Source organism: Malurus melanocephalus, unplaced genomic scaffold (assembly GCF_030028575.1).
Source record: "Malurus melanocephalus ecotype Western Australia unplaced genomic scaffold, MMel_1.1 scaffold_9, whole genome shotgun sequence".
Classification (NCBI taxonomy): Eukaryota; Metazoa; Chordata; class Aves; order Passeriformes; family Maluridae; genus Malurus; species Malurus melanocephalus.
Genome location: NW_026623241.1, coordinates 5,162,025 through 5,184,043, shown reverse-complemented (window position 1 = coordinate 5,184,043; position 22,019 = coordinate 5,162,025). Strand labels below are relative to the sequence as shown.

The 22,019-nt window shown below is 41.9% G+C and overlaps 1 protein-coding gene across 1 annotated transcript in view; it reads right to left on the bottom strand.

Moving 5' to 3' along the window:
- The window catches only part of GATB (glutamyl-tRNA amidotransferase subunit B), a 42,798-nt gene continuing 20,779 nt past the window's right edge, over positions 1-22,019 (bottom strand). The window contains exons 5-13 of the mRNA XM_057376346.1: positions 21,778-21,900; positions 18,853-18,966; positions 17,722-17,806; positions 17,319-17,363; positions 15,212-15,401; positions 8,582-8,715; positions 8,140-8,218; positions 2,741-2,875; positions 1-473 (exon numbers count right to left, since the gene is read on the bottom strand). Of these exons, the coding sequence (XP_057232329.1) occupies positions 345-473; positions 2,741-2,875; positions 8,140-8,218; positions 8,582-8,715; positions 15,212-15,401; positions 17,319-17,363; positions 17,722-17,806; positions 18,853-18,966; positions 21,778-21,900 (1,034 nt within the window). The 3' untranslated portion in view covers positions 1-344. The remainder of the gene's footprint in view (positions 474-2,740; positions 2,876-8,139; positions 8,219-8,581; positions 8,716-15,211; positions 15,402-17,318; positions 17,364-17,721; positions 17,807-18,852; positions 18,967-21,777; positions 21,901-22,019) is intronic.

Below are 22,019 nucleotides of genomic sequence, written 5' to 3'. Positions count from 1 at the left end.
AACAGGAAGCCAGAAATGCTGAGTTTATACCCACTTTATTAGAAAACTAACCCATGCAGCTTCAGCTCTCTGCATACTCACAGACACCTCTGGGAGCTTGTTTCCCAGGGCTGCGTGGAAATCACATTTCCAAGTGCCACATCAAAGCGAGGGAGATGTAAATGGCTGTATCCTGCTTTTCTCTAGCCCATCTGCCTTCGGCTGACATATCCAGAGAAGGCTGGGACTTGAAGGCGCTTGAAGCAGAACCAACAAGCCTGATGCTGCACAAGGAGACACCAAAGTTTATTTGCAGACAGAATGAAGCAGTTTCTGTGGTTGATTGTATGCTTTTTCTCTTGTGGCTACTCTGATAGCTTCTTCTCTAACAATTGCTTCACCAAAACAGGATTGGACCGTCCTTGTGTCTTCCTTTGTACCAGACCAATTAACTTATTTAGAACTTTTCGATTTCCTGCCTTTATGGCCATAACCTTTAAAGAAAAAAAATGCAACAGAAACATTGTTACAGGAAAACCAAACAGCTTCACTTATTCCCAGCCAAGGTATGAATATTTTTGACCTTTGGACTATTGTGATAGAAGACTGCATTTTGGGCTAAGGTGTTATTTATAAAAACTGCCTTCAGCCTTGCAATAAGCTYCTGCTCTGCTCCCATGAGAGAATAGCAAGTCCCTAAAGCAGCAGGGCCTCACAACTAATAGAAAGGGCTCCTTTTATTGAAAGAAAACAGAAAGCAGTTTTGGATTTTAACAATGTCTGCAACTTGAAGAGCAACTTCTGGGAAGAATCAGAGAAGYGAGATGGACTTTCCTTGCTAATAAGATCCAGTATTTTACTGAATATAATATCCAGTTATAACAAGTAATTTGCATTGAATCAAAATCTATTAGATGATATTGGTGAGGTCCTTCAAGCACAGACAAAGGTGTTTTTTATTTCCTTTAAGCATGTAATCCTTTGCAACGTGATGATTAACTGGTCAAATATGACCTCCTATCAGACRGCCTTTGATGTACAATCACCTGCTTCATCGCAAGTGCTATATTTAAAAACTCAAAGGATCTGAAATTTCAACTTTGGGCTTTCCTAAAGGAGATGCTACTGCTGAAAGACAAGCATCTGSCCTTCCTACTGTTTATGTGGCAGGAAAGGCATTCTCTGCATTGTCAGAGTTACTGGGCAGAAGATAATAGCTGCAAAGAAACAGGATGACTTATCTGCAGGTATTAAGGGAAGAGTTGCAAACATAGGAACCACCCACTGTGCCAATACCAAACTTGGATGCAAATATTGTTTCTCATTACAGCATCTGAATTCTTGTCAGTCTAAAGTCTTTGTTATGTTGCACTACGGAAAGGATTCATTACTCTGGATCTGCTAGAAATTGCCTATGTGGGGCAGAGTGCAGTACACTCCCGATCCTGCACTGTCATAAAGTGCTCAGTGTTGGTTTGAGCAGCTGTTCAGAAGCTATTTCATTCTCAAAAAAGTTACTCTCAAAACACATTGAAATGGGAGTATGGTTATGGACCTTCAGCTCCTGCACTTCCCAGTCTGTTCTAATGTGCTCTGCCTTCATGCTTGTGCTTTCATACCAGCCTGGAAATACAGCAGCACTTTTATCAGGCTCTGCAAATGAGTCAAGTTGGATGGAGGTCACRCTGACCTACTGCGAGCTCATTTTCTTTATCAAAAGCTCTTGCAGAGCTGTTAGCATCCCCAAAGAGATCTGGAGTGGGTGGTATTGTTCTCAAAAGAYGTTAATGTTTTTTTCCAAATGGCAAATGTAGCTAGACATTGTTTATATTAGAAGTAAGCTATTCACTTCTGCTTTTACATTTTTGCTCTAGAGAACATACAAGCTTTGCTTTTTATATTTTGCTTTTTATAAAGCAGATTATATAGACTCTGTCAAGATCCCTGCCCACTCCTCCCCTTCATGATCAACAAGGGTTTTTTTCCCTTTTTTTCCAGCTCAGACCTTGTTAGACTGATGAGCCACACTGGCTGYTGTGTGTCTTTCCAAGGAGATGGGGAAGAGCCAATCATCCCCCGAGGGGGAGCATTTGTGTTGCTGCCACAGAAAAGCAGAGTGGGCAGCAGCTCTGGAGCCACTGCTGCTGCTGCTGCCACAGGGCTCTGGCTCCTCCCCACCCCACAGCCGCTCTCAGGCAGGAGAGCCAGCCAGGCTCCTCTCTTTGGCAGTGGACAGAGACAGGGACATGGCAAAAAGTCAGATGCAAGTAAAATTTTTACCTTGCCAGCTCTGATACAGTCTCTTAATTCCATAACTAACTTGCTGGCAGGTAATTTCAATCTCCAGTTTCAGAACAGTTTAACAGTGTTGTGCCAGTATCACAACAGATGACGTAAAAATCAAGAGTTATGTGGCCGGTGGTGGGGTCAGGTTAATGGCAGTACAGCTGGAGAGGGACAGGGTCCTGCAGTTTTGCTTTCCTGCATTAAAGTTTTATGGGCTCTCAGAATGACTTAGCAYATTAGCCAGACTGGTAATTTCTTCTGCTGATCATTTTGTGTGAGCTTCAATTTCAAAAAAAACCCCACTCAGTAAAGTAAAAAAGAAGAAAAGCCTGATAATATCTTGGCAGCAGCTTCACTGCTCCGGCTCTAGAGCTCAAATGCCATCAAAAGGGAAAAAAAAGAGAGGCCATTTTATCCTTCTTTCAGTGCCACAGACTGCCACAGTGCAGAAGGTTCCTGGCACCATCATAATCACCTCATTTTCTYGTTCATCAATCACTGCCTGGCAGATCTGTTCAAGCTCTTTTTGATCCTGTAACAGTTCAAGTTTCTGTTCTTTAACAATTTCAAGAGGAGTCTTCCCTTCTCCCTTCCACAATTCAGCAAGCACCTGAAAATCACAATAAGAGCAGCAAAAGTCAGTGGCTTGACTTACCAATATTGTTTACATGCAGTATTTTGGTTATGGATCCAAAAAAGYCCTATTTTCGCTAAGAGCAGATTGTTTAAATGTGAACAAACCCAAGACTGAATTGTGTGCCTCTCTGGAAGAACCCTGCACCTTGTACTGAGACAAAACACTGTCACTTCCTGCAGAGTACAGGTTAATGGTTCACAGCAGGTGCTGTGCAGCCTCCTGCAGCCCAGGCCCTGCCCGCTCCCCCCAATGCCAGGGCTGCTCCGGAGGGGTTTGCAGAGCACAACCTCTGCTCCTCATGCAGGAACCGCCACTCCCTGCCTGGGAGAGGGGCACCACAGCAGGGATGGCAGGGCTGCTCCTCTGGCAGTGCTCCTGCTCTTCTCACATCRTTCACAGAACTGCCTGGGAGCAGCMGGGAAATACATCTCCATGAGCAATGGCTGTGCCCAGGAACTGGCGATTAGCTGACTACTGTACCAAGTCCAATCCCAGGTAACTCATCCCATTACCAGTCCTCGCCAGCGGCCTGTAATGAGGACACGTGTGACAAAGGAGAAGAAAAATGGTGCCAAGCAGAATGAATGCAGCAGCTCCAGCCCACCTATGCATCATCTCCARGTACTGGACTGCTGGGCAAACCCGGGCCTGTGGAATAATCACTTGTTAATGCTAGTGTTTTCCTACACTGCAGCAGGGCTATTGCCCTGGAATACACTTGAGAGGAGAGAACATTTATAAAAAACCAATTTCCTTGGGCAGTCATTTTCTGTATTCCCTTTGCTTTTATTTCAGAGCTGTGGGAGGAGAGTAAGAAAACCCTTATTAAAAGASCTCGTTGTGCTTCATCCTGAGCTGAAGATGTAATTGTATGTTTGGGCCATTTTTGTGTCCCAATATGGAAATGAATGTCATGTCAAAATTTCAGCATTAAATATTCCCGGCAGGATGAAGAAGAGGCTGGGATGGGGAGACGAGTAGGGCTATTCAAACCGCATGTTAAATAATTCGCAGGGCAGCAAGAGAACTCAAATAAAATGAAACACATGGGATGGTATCTTAACTATCCCAGCAATTTTCTTCAACATGACAAATTTTCTGGTACAAAAGACCTTTAGTTAAAGAGTTCTGTATCTGCAACAAGTATTTAAGAACCATGCTTTAGTACAATTGCTGCAGGAGGATATTTGTTTGCCAGTAGCATCCCAAAGCTTTTTATGGGATCTTACCACTTTTCTGGAGACCTTGCGAGAGGGTAATCTGCCACAACTGCAATGCAGCAGCTACATCTTAATTTTTCCTTGTGAGAGGGCCAAAGGCAGATCAGAATATTGAAATTACTGAAAAGCAGCCTTTGTTAGAACAGCTGTAAGTAAAGYCTTCAGATCTTTATACTGAATAAATCAGTGCTGTATATGACATCTTCTACAAGATCTTCCTTCTAGTGTGATATTTAAAAATCATCATGCCACTGCTACCTGGAATACCCCTAGAAATATATATATTCAAAGAGATTCAGCCTGTCTGCAGCTGCTTGCCTTTTTTGGTGGGGATGTTGTTTTTTTGTCTTTTTTTTTTTCATTGTTGTACTCCACTGCTACCCCAGGCAGCCCTTCTGCTTCTTCCCTGAGGGATGAAGCAGGAAGGTTTCTGTCCTGGAGGCCTCCCAAGGCACCGGTACTGTATGTCACCCCTCAGAATGAGCCCTGTCCTCGATGCACAGCACAGCCTCTAGCAAAACACTCTGGAGTCTGAAGTGCTACACAAATCAGGGTGGACAATGAATAAGCCCTTTCACTCTCCTGAAAAAGGCAGATGAGATTTTTAGGACTGGTAGGTATTCAAGCAGGATGCCATGAGCTGCAGGAGGAGGAAATSTGCAACAAACAAAATCTAAAATCTACGCAGCCAACCAGAGCCAGGCAGAGTTACTGAGGAGCAACTCGTACACCAGGCTGACTTAGATCAGGGGTAGGACAGCTTGACAGAGATCCAGCTCTGATTCCCTGTTATGCCTGTGCCAGATATTTCCTGGCACTGAGGAAAGCTTGCCCATTAGAAACCTTGAAGGCACCAGATTTTCCCTGTGACAGCTGCATCATGTGTGCTTTTCCATTTTGTAACAAGCATCTCCACATAGTTAGTAGAGCAACAATGTTATCAAGGCCCTTGCTTGTTTACAGGTATGGGGGAAAGCAGAAAGAGAAGTGGCCAAGACCTGTCAAAGATGCACTTTAAAAAAATGTGTTTCTCCACTTGGCACAGAGTACAAATCTAAAGAAAGCAGTTGAAAAAATGATTTCAACTCATTTACACAAATGGCCTGCACCAGCACAGGAGGATCAAATTATGATGTCTCCAGAGCCAAAACGTGAATCTCAGGCCTCATTTCCATTACTGAAATTTCAGTAGCTTCTACTATTGATTCTTGCCTGAGCGTGATTAGATTTTAATGWTCCCTGGTCTCCACCTATGCAGGCATAGCAGCATTGGTCAAGATGAATTAATCAGGACTTACACGYCTGGCTGCCATGGGCATCATATCAAACATTTTGCAACTGGTGACTGTGCCAGCTGACTGCTGTGCCTAAGAATGCTCCAACTGGAAACCCTATCTGCAGTGATTTGCTGCCAAGGGCGGGAGGAAAGCAGCAGGCAGCACCACTCCAGCAAGTCCTGTGGGTACCTCTCCTTTCCAGTGACGGAAGCCTCCATGTCTGGCAGGTGTCCCTCCGCCTCTCAGAGAAGTGGGGGGCAGGCTGGGTCCAGTCATCCAGATGGTGTAGTCATAATTGTCAAAGCAGATGGTTCTGTTTAGATTTGTGTACTGTACACGTTTTCYTGCTATCCACTTTAAAGTAGGGGTGCCAAGTGGGGCTGTTGAAGTTACTCCTACATGGGTGACCTTATGCAACTGCAGAAGCCAGCAAAAGCCAGGGTCTGTTCTGCTCCATGGCCTGCCGGGCATGGATCCTCCAAGAAACATSACAAGGGTGTCCACACAGAGTTGCTCCAGCATGGCTCTTAGCAGCAGGGGCAAGTTTGCACATCCCTGGCCCAAGAACCAGCCTCCTCCCACGATGCCATAAGTCACAGGAGCTCCTTTATGCCAGACATGGATCTGCTACCAGACTGCAACTGAGGAGCAAGGCCCCATGGCAGGCACACTTCCCATCGGACTGGTTTCAGCCCTGGGGGAGGAGCACCGACACCTCCCACTGTAGGCTCCAAAATGGTGCCTTCTGGGCTGGGCCACAAGCAGCACGTAYCCATCCAAGCCAGGACACGCTCACCCCACAGCCCTGCACGCCAGCAGGGCTGGAAGCTGCTCTCCGCTTTGCACAGGCACGCCAGCATGGAACTGCTTCGGAGACCTCGGGAGTGGGACGCTATGTTTGATGGCAAGTTGGGCATGAGCTCTGTAATTACCTACATGGTAATTATGTGAGCAAACAGTGCCCTTTGCTTGGCACTGCATCCCACCATACAATGCTCTGTGTGTACAGCCACTGCTCACAGCTTTTATCTGCCTGTTTTACTGCCTTAGACGGCAGAGCCCTAACAYAAAACCTTTTAAAAAATTTAAGTGGTTAACAGCTTCCTGCAGCGAGCACGTATGTGTACACGTCTGTGTGCTCACCCCATGGAACCCTCCCATCCCTTCCCATCAGATCTGTGTCTGCCCCTGCAGATCATGCTCCTCTCCCTGAGTGCTGCAATTCATCTGCTGGTGTGTATATATAGCCCTCTCTGCCCTCGGGCCATGCGACGTCTCTGCCTACTGCTGAGAATTGTTATAAACATTTGTTATTCTTCTGACATCCAGGCAACCAAAATACTTTTCTAAATGTGGCAAGGTTTCTGCGGTTTGATAGCATCATCACTYGGTGATGGCAAACAGCACTGTGATTTCTGGGTCCAATTTCAGAACACTGAGGACAACATGCACATTACTAGGAGTTGGTAATTAAACAACAAATGCATTTCTGAAATCCTTGACATTTCACAACCWGTCAGAAGTGCCTGGCACACAAATACACCACAAAGCAGAAAACCCCGTAGAAGAGCATTAGTACCCTGTCCCTACAGAATAGACTTGACTGGAGTTCTGAAGCTTCCCTTTCAAATGCAGACACCAAACTGATGGGTGTGCCACAACCCTGCAGGCACAGAACTGCTCCGCATTCCAGTGCTTCTCCTATTAATACTTTATCTCCTTTTTGAAGCTTTTACTTTTCCAATACAAAATTTCCAAACACACGACTGAAGCCAGGCACTTAAATCCCTATCCCTGTCTTATGCAGCTGGCTATCCACAGAAACAGACCAACTTAATTAAGAACCACAAGCATTTCCAAAAAAAGAAAACCAACCAGAAAGTTCATTCACAGTTCATTAACCGTTTCACTGATAAACACTGAATGGTCACCTAATGGACTTATCTAGAATAAAATAATTAATTTGAAAAGACAAATCATTCCATATAAATGAGCTCACAGCAATTTAAGGTAAATGACTGATTATTCCCCATCACAAAAAACCTCTAAATTTTGTCTACAGACACAGCAGTACCATACCCATCATAATCAGTTCACAATTTTTGATGTAACTAATCAAGAGCTGATTTTTCAGACTGTCCTAAGCAAGATGATTTAAAAAAAAACCCAGCTTTACTTGCTTGAGAGCTTCATMTAGCACTTGCTCAAAGAAGCAAGGATAAAAGAAAGGCCAGACCTCTCCAACTTTTGACTCAGGTACACCAAAGCAGAATTCTTTTTGTGACTACACTTGGATAAATTCTATCCTTTCCCATGTGCTAATGCTTGGGAATGCAGACCTTACTGTCCCTTAGTATCCAGTAACTGATACTCTCATCTTAACTGCAAGCCATGGATTAGCTCCCACTGACCTTTTACGCAGGTCTGACTGGAATTGTGAAATTGAGATCTACTGTCTGCTCTGTTCAGAAGCAGGATTTGAGTTCAGTTCACATTGCTTAWGTCTACTATTTGGCTTCTGCCCCCCTCTAACACTGAAGTGCAGATATATCCCTAAGATTATATGCACASATAAGGCATTTGCATCTATTATATGTATACAGTAGAGATACAGAACTTACGCTTTATCGACACTCTAAAGAAAGCARCCATTGTACTTGTACACAATCATTACAAAATTGATACATCACTTACACAAGTAAGCAGACTCAGAGTACTGCAAAATCAAAAAGGGACTTACCTGCTTTGCTGCTGTAGAAGAAATTTCTTTTTTTTCCAGAAGGTTCAAAAGGTCAGCCAGGAGAAAAGAACTCACTGGGCTAGGGAAAAAGTGGGCAGAAGTTACCTCAGAGAATAAGGTATCTATGCTACTGCTAGCCTAAAGATCACACAGTTTAGTGTGACAAGCTGTTTTTCCTCATGTTTGGTACTAATGGCCTGACTATGCCTTTCCATCATCATACTCTAAAGACTGATGACTGATTGCTACTCCTAACTACCTGATCCTCTTCTCTTCCACGTATTTGTCTCACTCCATTCKGCAGGACAGAGCCAGGGCCTGTGCTGGACTGCCTGGTGTAGCAAACTTCACAAGCAGCAACTAAGGCAGAGCAAGCAACATGGTACCATCCACGAGAAAAAAATCACTTTGTCTCACCACTGTAGCAATGAARAGGACTGACCTTTCCTTTACTGTAAGGGAATATTGTTTCAAGTAACTGAGCAGGTCATTTAGAATCCAGCCGATGACCTTCTTTGGCTTCATTTGGGTCTKTTTCACCACACTTTCAAAGAATTCTGCCAACCCATCTTCATTCTGTTTAAGAAAAGTTAAATGTATCAAAGGGATACTAGAGTGCAAATGTGATTACAGAATCACAGAATCATTTGGGTTAGAAGGGACCACTGGAGATCATCCGGTTCAACCCCTCTGGCAAGGCAGGGTCACCTGGAGCAGGTGACAAAGGTCACAGGTTACAATAATACAGTATATAAATGCTCAGTTCTGAATTAAACTTTGGCAGTGAATTCACTGCAAAGCCACCAGAGTTTGGAGTAATTTTATTAACATAACTGCAAGCAATCTTATCCCTAGAGCAGGAACGTGCAGCTGATCTGTCAGCCTGTCTGTTTCAATGGAGCTTCCAACAAATGAGGGATCCATTTTCTCTAAATGCCTCCCTAAAATCAGCATTTGGAGAGAAGCTTTCTCATCTTCACACTTGTTTTAACTATCTGTAATGCTAGAAAATACAATGTTGCCATGTCACAGGCTGTCTTGCTCAATTTTACCAATAGGAGAATTTTCCTGAAACTGTCTACAGATACCTCACTCTTGATCTTGCAATCACTTCTATTTATTTTGGATTGAATGAGTAAGTTWAGCTTGCATTTACCCTTCAATGATATGGAAAGGTCATTTGTAAGAGGCACGGGGTTTTGTTCCATCTTTTTCAGAGAAGTTATGCTAAGTTTTTACACACTAAATGCTCAGAAGATATGACAGTAGCGGATTCAGTTCACAGCCTAAGTGAAATCTGAGATTGTTTTTAGAAGAACAGATACTGCACAGCCTGTTGAATGCTGTGGTGTTTGTCATCAAGGCATTGATGGACCTTTAAATGCAGCACAGAACTCATTAGRTTATTAGGTTTCCTGAAGGCAGAAGTGGTATGAAGTGGCAGCTCCTRCCTTTTCAAGGAGGAATCCAAATCTAGGATGCCACTGGACTTCTGCAGTATGTGACATAAACAYAGAGGAGGACAAGCCAGCTCTCAGAAGTCAGGAGGTAACAGTTTAGAGACAGCTAAGGAGCTAGTCTAAGTACACAGTTATCACAGCAAAAACATTTCTCAAGCACACACTGACTGCAGCCAGATTTCTGAACAATTATGAGCAAAAAGAGTGCAGGGTAACTAAAAAACAAAGCTTGAGTTCTCCACTCCCATCCCATCAAAACACTTCCATTTGCCCCTGTTTTTAAAGGCCATTTACTTCCATAGCAATACAGAATCTTAGATTTCCCTTCTCCAAATTTTCCCAATACTAACTTCCAAAAGTTCTGGATACATTTTTTATTGGTAATGATRTATGGCTTTTGAGAAGACTGCAAACTACTTCTCTCTGTTCTGTGAAACAGAAGAAAATGTATTTAGATTAATGTCTGATGTGCTGTAAAACCAGTCTGACAAAAATCACACCCATCCCCTTCACCTTGAGACCATGACCAAAGAAACTAAGTTCTCAGCCTAGAAAACCACTGAGGCCTATTGCAAACAAAGGTAAACCTTGTAACTCCCACKACTTATCCATCTAATACACAAAGACATAATTCTCTTCTTCTCCAGCRTTCTCACTAATATAACCAGCAGTTACTCTCTAATCAAATTATGTAAAACTAAGGCTAAATAGACTAGACGACCAAATTTGGCTTAAAAAACACAGTAAAGGAATGACATGATTACCAAAGCACAGTAAAYTTGACTGAAAACTCSGTGTGTTAAGCAGAATTCCTAGAAYGATGMATTGCCAAGTACTGTACTYTTTCTRATTCACCTCAGGATTCAAYAGCACAAACAAACACTCATTATTTAAACAGTGGRGTCCTTTACACAGAAACAACTGTCCAGTCTGGGTAGGAAAATGTGAGCATGTCTGAATGCTGGTTTCTTTAGACATGCTGCAGAAGATTTTACAAACACTGCAGGCAGAATAGGTCTAGCTACAACATTATGCACAGGCAAACAATGTCTGCAGACGCCACATGTCTGCATGCAGCCACACAGCTCAGACRCAGCACGTCCAGCACTTCCATCATGGATGGCCTACAGAGCGTACTCCTAGCACTGGGCACATCCAGATTTCTGGGTACTTACAGCCTGGCTGCAGTTACAGTTCTGATCCTGCTGCCAGACCTTTGAAAAATCAAGGACAAACATACGCAGCCTTTGCATTTTAATCAGATGATTTCCAGGCAGCAAGTGCAGAAAAACCCAGGAAAACTCAGGGAGACAGACTTACATATGCTACCAAGTCTCTGAACCCCATGCTCACTACTTGTGCAAACATAACCAGACACATTCCCCAAAATTCCTTTGCATTTCGTTTTGGGTTTTTTAAAGCGACTGTCATTTTCTGTAGCCAAAGAGAAGAAAAACCCAGTAATGCTAGACTGAAATGAGTAAGGCAGGATGTCAAAACATCAGAATGACTGACAGAAATGAAACATTTTCCTTATTTTCCTGTCATATTAAAAAAAATGTAGGCATAACTTGATTAGCTTCAATTTCTAGATACTGTACTACTTGACTTTAATTTGGTTTACATTTTGGTAAACTTTCTTCCTGCCAAATTCACTCCAATTACCAACACACTCACAGACCTGTCCCTTGTGGCAGATCTGAACTGAAAACCACGGCACGCTCCAGCTTGCTGCTTTACAGGAATGCTGACTGCCTGTTCTCTCTTCATTCTGAATACTGTATTCTGAACTTCATAGAAAGAAAACCAGAAATCTGGAATAGCAGTACCATGTTTGTGATCCAGGCCACTCAGTGCTCCCATTTACACACCAAATATGCTGCAATTTACTCATGAGAGTCTCACTGGCATGAAACACGACATGCTAATATTTCAATCAGATGCAAATTTCTTCCTTAAACATGATTTWAAATGATCATTTCATAGCACTGAGATGTAAAAAACCCTAGTGGTGGAGTGTTTTCAGGTACCTTTTAAACAAGTTTAAACCAATATTTTACAGAATACCATGGGTACAATCTTTAGGGACATTGGGACTGTAATGCAAACTTATTCTTTTAAAGACCAGTAATATTTCCCAAAGAACTAAAGAAGAAMACTACTTCAATGTTCACAAATAAAATATAATTTGCTGCTTTGTTATTCCCATTTTCACATCATGGTTTCTACAACAACCAGCTGTGAGGGAACAACTGCTGCAAAAACGTAAAAGGCTGTCAGGGGAGAAAAACCCAGAACATCTAGGAAAGAAGCAGAACAGCGAAAGAAAGTTCAATTTTTTCCTTAAGCTTATAAAATTATTTAAATTTTAAAAATAAGCATAAGTTCACGTGCACACTAACATGTATGAGAATGACATGGSATAAAACAAAATGGTCAAAACCAAYTACTACAGCAACCCACTTCTGACAGTTTGAAGGAGTCACCAGCATGATTGTTCCACCCAGGCAATCAGCCCAAGTGGAACAGCCACTTTTATCTGAGTAAGCAGAGGAACAGTAGACACACAGGAAGACTTAGAATTCACAAAGGAAGTGATCAGATTAGTTTTTTCTAATGTTGTACTGTGACAATTAATGAATTTTCTGGTTGGGTTGGACCTCTCTGGACCTCAGTAGGCATTTTAAAAACAAAGCATCCCATTAATACATTAATGTCTACTTTAATACATTAATGTCTATGCCAATGTATCTTCTTCTTTTACTCAATAGATAGCAAGATGAAAATACTATAAAACTGTAACTGGCAAAGTTGTCAGAGATCCTTCTTSACTGATGTATTTGCCAGCTTACCAGTTTACAGAGCAAAGTAGAAATTGCTTGCAGATATTGAGTCCYCAAACACCATGGAGTCTACATGGCTCAAAGAATTATACCCTAATGAATAAGAATAGTTCTGTGTGAAGAAAAATCAGAAACATAATTTATTTTTGCAATTTATATAAAACTGCYAAGAATGTAGCCGTTTACACTTCAGGCATTTCAGATATGAAGATATTAATAGGGTACTCCTTCCATTTCAGTACATGCTGTAATTAGGCAAAGGAGGAATCTCAGTTTCTCAGCACCACAGTATGTACAGGCAGCTACTGTGTATGAGGACAAAGCTCTGGAAGCAAGCTCAGAAGCTAACCTGYATGCTGGAGTATGTATGTTTTATTGTAGCTTTGGCACAAAATGCTTTCTCTAACAAGTTGGTGCAGAAGAGACTTTGCATTTTAGAGCCATCCCCCTGCCACTGCCATTTATTTAATGAGCACTCCTGGGCGCTCTAACCTGAAAGAATGCTCATTAGATGTGTGCATCTGGCCCTATCAGCAATCTTGTGCAACTTCTGACGCAAGCCAAGCACGGCGACGGACACGGCGCTTCCCGAYGAATTAAGGTTAACTGGTCTCCCAGTGAACAGGCAAGCAACTTTTATGGGGAGTGTACAGGCTGACATTCTAATGCACAATAAAAGGAGACCCGCAACGGAGAACGTGTTCACTTCATGCATTCAAATGGATGCATTAGCTTATTACAAGCTGAATCCCAAATTTCAGCTTGGAGCTCATTAATTATCTTACACATTGCAAAAAAGAAAAAAAGAGAAAAGGGRAAAAGCAAAGGCAATAAAGCATTTCAGAGAACAGCTGAAAGAAAGGGCAGTTGATGAGGCAAATATATAGGKCTAGTTGGCAGGGATGACAGAAGCCACCCATACCAGCAACTTGATATGCACAAAAGGTGGGCTGATGCCAAGTGAAAGGAGTGGGTGCCCTGGGTGTGGCTGCCATGAAGTTTATGTTCTAAAGAGGGAGCTGTGTTTTGAATTTGTGACCACAGCAACGCTGACAACACACAGGTGTCTTAGCTACTGCTGAGCAGTACTTCCTTCTTGCACTCCATCCCCCACAGCAAACAGGGGGATGGGCACAAAGTTAAGTGGGGACACTCTCTTACAGCTAACACAAACTGCTTCTATTCTATGCCCTGCTCAACAAGGAAAACTGAGGGAATGGGATTTTTTGGGATGTAGCCAGTGTCATTGTCTGCAGACTGGCACCACATTCAGTCTCTTTATGGGAGTGGTGAGTGACTGTATCAACATAATTTTTAAATTTTCCCCTACCCCATTCCTTCACTTAAGTGTCTTTCTCTCAAACCACAAGTCTTACTTGTGCTTTTCCTAATCTGTCCTCTGTACCACTGGCATGGAAAATGAGCAAGCAGCTGTGGTGTTTAGCAGCTGGCAGGGCCAGCCCACCACAGAGAGGAAGAAGTAGAAAAAATCAGAAGGGATGCAGGCCCTATCTACTCCTATGTTTATTTTAATACGTGAGAAATACGTTAAGATGAAAAAATGCATGCATGAATGGGAATACTGGCTGTAAAATCACATTTTGCAGCTTATACAATGAAATAGAAAKGTAAAAACTGCTGACACCTCTGAATACTATGATTGCAGTCTTACGACTTTGATGAGGCTTATGACTCACCTGCCCACCAAACAGTCTGCAACTCACTAAAATGGCACAGCACCACAAAAGCAGTTTTCCTAACAGCTTTCCTCAGAACACAGAATCATTTTCTTCCTGTRGAACCAGCCTCTGTACAAGTGTATTGAATTACAGACATACAAAGAAAGGATATGAGGTGGTTATGTGCACTGCTCTCCATTTATAGTCAAAGGAAAGGAACTCCTCCAGAGGACAATTTAAAGTACTTATGGTTCTGCTCTGAATCTCTCTCAGAGAAAGTCCTTTTCCTTCTGTCTCCACTAATCACAGTGGTAATCAAAGCAGGACATTCTCCTAGCTTAGCTGGGTATGTGAAATGTGTAATCTAGGGTGAGTATATTAACTCACTCCCCAGAGTTATCACTGGCAAAGAGAGGTGATAGTTTACATTTAAGCAGCTCAAAGTCCTCGAGAATAATTTTGGGAGTTACGAGATTTTGCTGTCACTTCCTTATTTATAACTGTATTTGCCACATCGTTTCCCTTCACATCCCCTCTTCTGAACCAACCCCAGGTAAACTGCACTGTGAGGTCAAAGTTGATACTGCGCAACCATTTGGTAATTTCTCTAAGAATAAATCTAGGCAGCTTTTCCAATAATCTGGAAAGTAGACCAGTGAGCAGATGAAGTTAAGTGATTTAGACTTTGAATTTTGATTCATGTTCATTAAATATGGTCAATGTGCCCAGCCTTGCAGCAGGCCCCAAGCTGCAGAGCAGGCACTTGCAGACAGGTCTGCATCCAGAGGCTGTACATTTGCTGCAGTCAGTCACGGGTGCAYCAATGTGCAGACAGACAAGATCAATATCAAGGAACAGTTATTTGACTGCCTTTGCGTGCGAAACACTTCTCGGCGCACTGTGTCTGGTTCATCTGCTCCACCATTCGATGTGTATGGCTCCATGGAACGAAGTATGCATTGGACACGCTTCCAAATAAAAATATTCATAAGGACTGACAGCTGGTTAATATGGCATTTGTAAATCTTTTCAAGAATCGTGCAACTTTGAAGTTTCTAAGCTTATTTTAGTACTTGATCAATAGACCTACCAATAAAGTGAAGCTGTGCTCAGGAAGAATCCCATACTGTTCAACAAGCTTTTCTCTCTTCACACTGGGGAGGTCAGGGAGTCTCTCATGAATCCAATCAATATTTATCACTTGCTGATGGTTCATATTAGCTGGCAAAGATTTTGCATCGTACAGAATCAGTGGGGGAAGGTTTGGCTCTGGCATGAACCTAGTGAAAATGAAGAAAAACTCCCTTGTAATTATTTTCACTCTAAAGTCAAACAACAAGGAATAAAATTTATATCACAAGTTTATTCTTCCCTGGAAGTTGTATCACCCTTTCAACTTCCAATTAATAAGCAAAACATTAAAAATGAATGACTTCATATATCACTGGTAAGTAGAAAGAGACCATGCCCCAAACTGTTGCAAAGCCCCTATTTTTTTAATTCAGGTATTTTCCACCAATTGTCAGAGAGTTCATAATACAAAAGGGGTAATTCAAATACTTCTGCACTAAAAATAATAATAAAAAGCCCCAATAGCACCAATAATAAAAGATATGGAAACAGCCCATTCATATCAAGCATGAATTGCGGAGCTGGACAAAAATGGGAGCAGTCAAGGAAGAATTCAGATTGACAGGCAACTGCCAGGAGTGATCTGGGCAGGCTGTAACCTTTTCCAGACAAACTTCAAAAATCCTGATGAAATCTCATGCTGTGCTAAAAGCAAAGTTACTGTGCTCAGCAGGGTGTCATCATAGAACAAAGGACTCCCTTAAAGAGAAGGCCAATTCAAACCACTCAAATAACTGCGACTGAAGCAGAAACTTCACTCTTACATGATCAAATGAGGAGTTCAAAGCCACCAGAATAAAGGGCATTAGGATATATTAACTTCTATTTAAAATCTGCCTAAACATAGATTTTAAGTTTAATATATAATGTACAGCACTAAGTTACAAAAAAACATGAAAAAGCATAGTTTACAATTTAACTGCTCATAATCTTAGTAATAGTAATAATCTTTATGAYCTTTATTTGAAATATCTTAAGAGTCATCAGTTTTGTCCAGGTTTGAATGAATTTTCTTTTGCATTTATTCAAATTAGTCTTTTAAAATAAGCCTTGTGCCTGCCCCTACCGCAACAAGGAATTCACAAAATGGCCACTGCTGCATTTCTTCAAAAACATAATCTAAAGAACAGATTCAAATTCAAAGTCGGTGGGATGTTTTTCAAAATTGCTGCTCTGCTGTGGCAAGATCAGCGATATAAGATATGCAGATCTAACAGGAAAACAGAGCTGACAAAGCTAAGAGGCTCTGAAAGTTCTCCTGCCGAACTACAATTCTCCTGCTGGGAAGTGAACTCTGGGAGTAACGGGAAGACATCTCTGGTATGCAAAACAAGGGAACTGCTAGGAGGATCAGCACTAAGATGGCCCTAAACAACCGTGCTGCTGCCTTGCAATGTTGCCTCAGAACTTGTTCCCAGCAGCACTGCTTTCCAACAGGATTTCTGCCTTGTCCCCTCAGCCCTACAGCTAAATCCTTCCTAGGTGACTTCATGGTTCAGTGACTGTCACTTCACACTTACAGAAGGCAAAGTATTTAACAAGGTAATACCTTCATTAGGTCTACAAAGAACTTCAAGGTAGAAACCTGCCCATGAATGCTGACACCTTTCAATAGCAGTGAAGATTTTCAAATAGTGTTTTTATGATCTGTGATCACAGAATCTAAGCATAGAAAGGCAGGGCCTGCTATCTGAAAAMCATTTCCCTCAGTATTTACTTACAGCAGGAGCAATGCTGAACTCAGAATATCCTGATGTTTTATGTCAGGCATTCTAAAGAACACATTTAAACTGGCCCCACAGTAATCCTTCARCTTTCCCACCTTGAGCTCAAGTACTCCCAACCTAGTCTTTGGGAAAGGTCTAGGAGAAAAGGAGACACAATTCCAGATCTGAACTGCTTAGACTAGCCCCGGTTTTGATAGCTATCTGTCCCTTCTGGTGGAAGGTAAACTTCCAATACACACTCACTGTGCTATGTAACTTYCCATCCTGATTACATTGACTACACTTCAGAAATGCAATAAATTCTCAGTTTATAAAACGTTAAGTCTATGAAAAAAATACCGATAATCCTGTTTTCCTTCTTTGTCTCTCATTGGTACTGTGCACCTAAAATAAAAACAAAACAAGTGGTAAGAGGTACATCACAGAATTAGTTTCATGGCAAAAACACAAACCAAAACCTCTGCCTCATGAAGATTAGGAGAGCCTCTYAAAACCACTTCAAAGAATAAGTGCATGTAAGAGGGCAGTCATTTTCACACAGACACTGCTTGATGCAGCACACAATCTGTTGTGAAAARGCCTCAGCTCTAAATTACTCCCTGTGAGGAGACTATACTTGTGAACATTAGCTTTAGAAGACACAAGTTGAGCAAYACTCTATTGCATCTCCTGATCATGTCACTAGGTATATGTGGGCACTCTAAAGCAGCTATTCSTATGTTCCTCCAAAATAAATACTCACCCAAGCCTGGAATCAAAAGCTCTTGTCTCATTCAAAATTGTCCCTCCATTTTCAAGTTCTTCAATTTGCCTCTGTATTTCATAGTCTGACAGTAATGAAAGAAAAAAGAGTAAGCTTGCTAGACCACACTATTAGCTTTAGTGCACTCCACCATTTCATTTTTCACTGCTACACAATAATGGAAGAGTTTGTTGTTTTAACCTTAATGAAATCAACAGCAGTAGTTATAGGCAGAATTATCAGTCACTGTCTGTCTCTCCAGCACTATTTCTTTCATTGTGTGTTTTCCTCATCTCCTTTCATTTCCTCTAAATGGAAACCATTTTCTCCCAGGCACTGYAGCCAAGCCATACATTCCTGGTGACCTTGCAGTCACCCAGTTCAGTTTTCTTTTGGAGATATAACCATCAGCTTTTTTTTGCTCATACGCAAGCTGCATCTGAACACATCACGTACCCTACTCAGTGGAAAGCAATCATCTCCACTGGAGGACACAAAACCACTGCTACCATATTTCAGTACTATATATGCTAGTCACTGAATTACCCCCTTCATTCCTGTAGGCAGAGGTTTTACTGCAAAAAAACCTGCRGAGTAACATACCTGCTCTTCCCAGATTATCCCATACTAAGATTTATTCTGTCAGAGTGCAGCAAGAGTGGGATTGCTCCATGAAGAGGGATAAGCCAGGAGTGAAGGGTGACCAGAGCCCAGGCCACACCCTCATGGTCTGATGCAGTCCCATTAGTCTGAATAGCATGAGCAGGGGCAAGTGCTACTAACAGTGTCAGTCAAGGTAGGGCATGCGCTGAGTCCAGGATCCACTCAGGGAGTTCAGTGAGAATCAGAAGGAGCTAAGTCCTGGACAGGACTGGGAACAAGGCTACAGAACAGGTCCAAGRTCCTTCAGGAGACAGGACTGAAAACTGGCACACCTTTGACACAGCCACTCAGGCAACGTCTGAGCTAAATGGGACTCCTGCTCCCACAGGCAAGGCACATGGACAAGACACCCAGGTGAAGCAAGTAAGGGCATTTAAGGCCAATTACTGCACTCAGCAGCCTGACATATTTCATCTCAGACACACAAAATATCTACAGCACTCTTGTAATGAAGCAGCCACCGTTTACCTACTGCTTTTGCCAGAAATCGCAAGCTATTGATATTCTTCACTTCAGTCCTCACTCCATAAGGCTCTCCAGGCCGATGCACAGAAACATTGGCATCCACTCGCAGCTGACCCTCTGTAAAAGGAAATTTTATTAACAGAACTGTCTGCCCTGTACATTAGAGTTAAAAACCTTGGCATGCATTAATAAACTGCACATTATATGCAGAGCATTAAGAGCAGACTTCTCTATGTTCAGAAAGGAGTAACAATCACTTCATCACAGCTTTCTGTTTGWGAACCAATCTCAAGGCACTACCTTGAATCATTCAAAATAGTTTTAAATCATTGCTCATAATTCCTCTAAGAAAACTGAATGGTGCAGTGCAGCACAGATCCTCTAAGCCATCCAGTGAAAAGAGCTTCTGATTCACAGCTCTTAAATAAAGGGCAGAATCAGACAAGCAAAGTGGTGGATTGTGAGCCTTCCATTTCTCTCAAAGCAGCACAAAAATACATTYTGGAATTACAATTTGATGGATATATACTACCCTAGCATAGAACACAAGAACTTAAGGTTATGCTGAACACCTTTACTAAGGTGTTCTTAGAAATTTACAGCTCAAGGACAAAATGTGAGCAGCAGTGGAATTTTTTGTAATTTTCTTCCTCTCCTTCAGGAAATTGCAGTCTTACCCCAGGAAATGTCCTTGGCTGCCACAAACTGTACAAAGTTTTATATAAAAGTATCCTGCACACTCAGTCCAAAATGGACCAATGTCCTTAAAAWTTTTTTAATTACTCAACCACAAGGAAATCATGATTGTATCTTTATAAGTATTATCCCTCTAAAGACATCTGAGAAGAAAACGTTTGCCACAGTTATCAGCTGCTGGGATACACAAACAGGAGAGGTTGCATTATATCCTGGAATGTTAAGAAACATTATTTTCCCCATATTACACAGGGAATATCTGTAGCCTTTCCCTGTGTTGTTTATTTTTTTAATTCATATTTTAATTTCAAATACAGATAAAAAGAAACAACTCCCTACTAATTTGATACAGTAGCATCATAAATGAAAGTGCAAAATGGCTCAGAGTTAAAACTGTGAAGATGCTACGGCTTCAGAATCCATTCCAGTCAACAGATTTAAACTGACGAGCAAGGCCTTGGTAAAATTGTAAAAGCAGGCTGGATGAGAGCACACTCATTTCCTGACTTCACAGAGTCCTGCCAGACATGCAAATGAGACTAAGATGCTGGAATGACCCAACATCTCTTTCAAGGGAAATGTTTTGTATGTGCTCCCTCTTTGGGGTGAAAATCATACTTGTTCCAAAAGAGGAATAGTCTTGTCCTGCCCTTGCTTCATTTGAGACGTGACCTGTTTCCACTTGGATACAGGTGTCAATGTGACCAGACAATGAACTCACTCAGGCATAAGCAAAAGGGGACCCAGAAAGCAAATGCTCTTAAAAAATTTTAAAAAAGCCTTTTTTCTTTATGTTCAGCTTTTTCTTCACTTTACAATGAAATAATATTTTCATCTGTTTGTCAGTAATGAAATATCACCTGGGCACTTGTCTTCACTATACATGCAAAAGCCCCTAAAACCTTCACTTAGAAAGAAAAACAAAAATCCCAAATACTTTTACAGCTAGCTATYCTGAAAGAAAAATATTTTCAATATGGGATTCTCCTATAAAGTCAGAAATCTCCCTGCAATAAAATATCATAATGCAATTCMAGTGGCAATCTTAGGGCCAAATTCAGTAGTGAAAAAAGATTTGCATTTCCATATGCCCACGAAGGCCCTTGAAGAAGCATCCAAACTGGCTGCTTAATACTGACAACTGGGCCTTATTCGACAYGTAGGACACTCGTGTGAGAAACGATTCAGAGAAATAGATAATGTCTAGCTATTATTACTTCCCGGTACATTAAATTAAATTTGCATCAGTAGCCYACATTTATTGGATCCCATTTATTCTGTGATGCATGGACCACTCTGACTCAGTTTTCCACRAGACATACACTTGTATAATGGAATGAATTTGTTGCCAGACGGTGAGGCCAACTGTCAGAGGAAAATATACAGCTTACATTGWGAACATTAGTAAGCAGCTGCTAATTGTGGGTATGTGTGGAGGAGATGAATGCCTGAAACCACTTTTAAATTCTTAAGCAGATGTCTGCTATATGCTACCTGCAACTCTGGGCTGGTTGTAAGTTTTGGTAAAATTAGGACTGAGGAAAAAYGGCACGACCTGCATTTTCCAATTAATGAGACAGAATCACCAGTTAGGAGGCTGAACGCAGGCTATGCTTCTGCACATCACCTGAAAATTGGGGCCTTAAAATTACAGTAAGAAGAGCTGGTGCCAGAAGCAAAGTTTCCTACAAGAAGAAGTGGTCTCAGAAAGACAGGTGATCTTGGCTAAAATTAAGCCCACCACCCATTTCTGTTGTTTACTCCTTCTCACCAGCAAAAGTTTAGTGCCTACATCAATTTTATGACTAGCTGARACCTGTCACTTAGAAGATGATCCATGTTCCCACTACTCTGTCCTTTTGTCCCTTCCTTACTCTACCATTAATTCTGACTACAGATCTGTGCTGCAATGTTGTGGCAAGCAAGATGGAGAGAGACAGGAARAAGTGCCACAAGAACCCTGGGGACATTTCTTCCTGCCTGGCTTTACCCTGTAAAATTACTGTGTGAGGAAATATAACATCTAACACAGCAAAGCTCTGCAGATAAAGGCATGCCTGTAAGAGACCTGAAGCATGGCAGACATTAGGACASACTGAGGATTGTAAAAACAACAGCTAGAAAAGGCTATGCATTATAAGCCACTGCAGAGCAAAATAACCAGAAGCTGCAAAACTCCAGCAAATRCAAAGAATTACTGGTGAGCAGGGAACGTCTTTCTCCCTTCAGTACCTGCCATGACTGCCTGGCTGCTCCCAAGTGTTTGCAGAATGAGCTGAAGCTCTCTGACTGCTGCAGCTGCTTCTTCCCCACAGCACATATCAGGCTCCATGACAACCTCCATGAGACCGACTCCTACCAGGGAAAGAGACAGGAGATTTTCAACAATAGCTTTTGATCCTGGCAYATTACAGTGCAACTGGCTAAACACATGAAAGAACTTGGGCTTTTTTTTTTTAATAATAAAAATACAT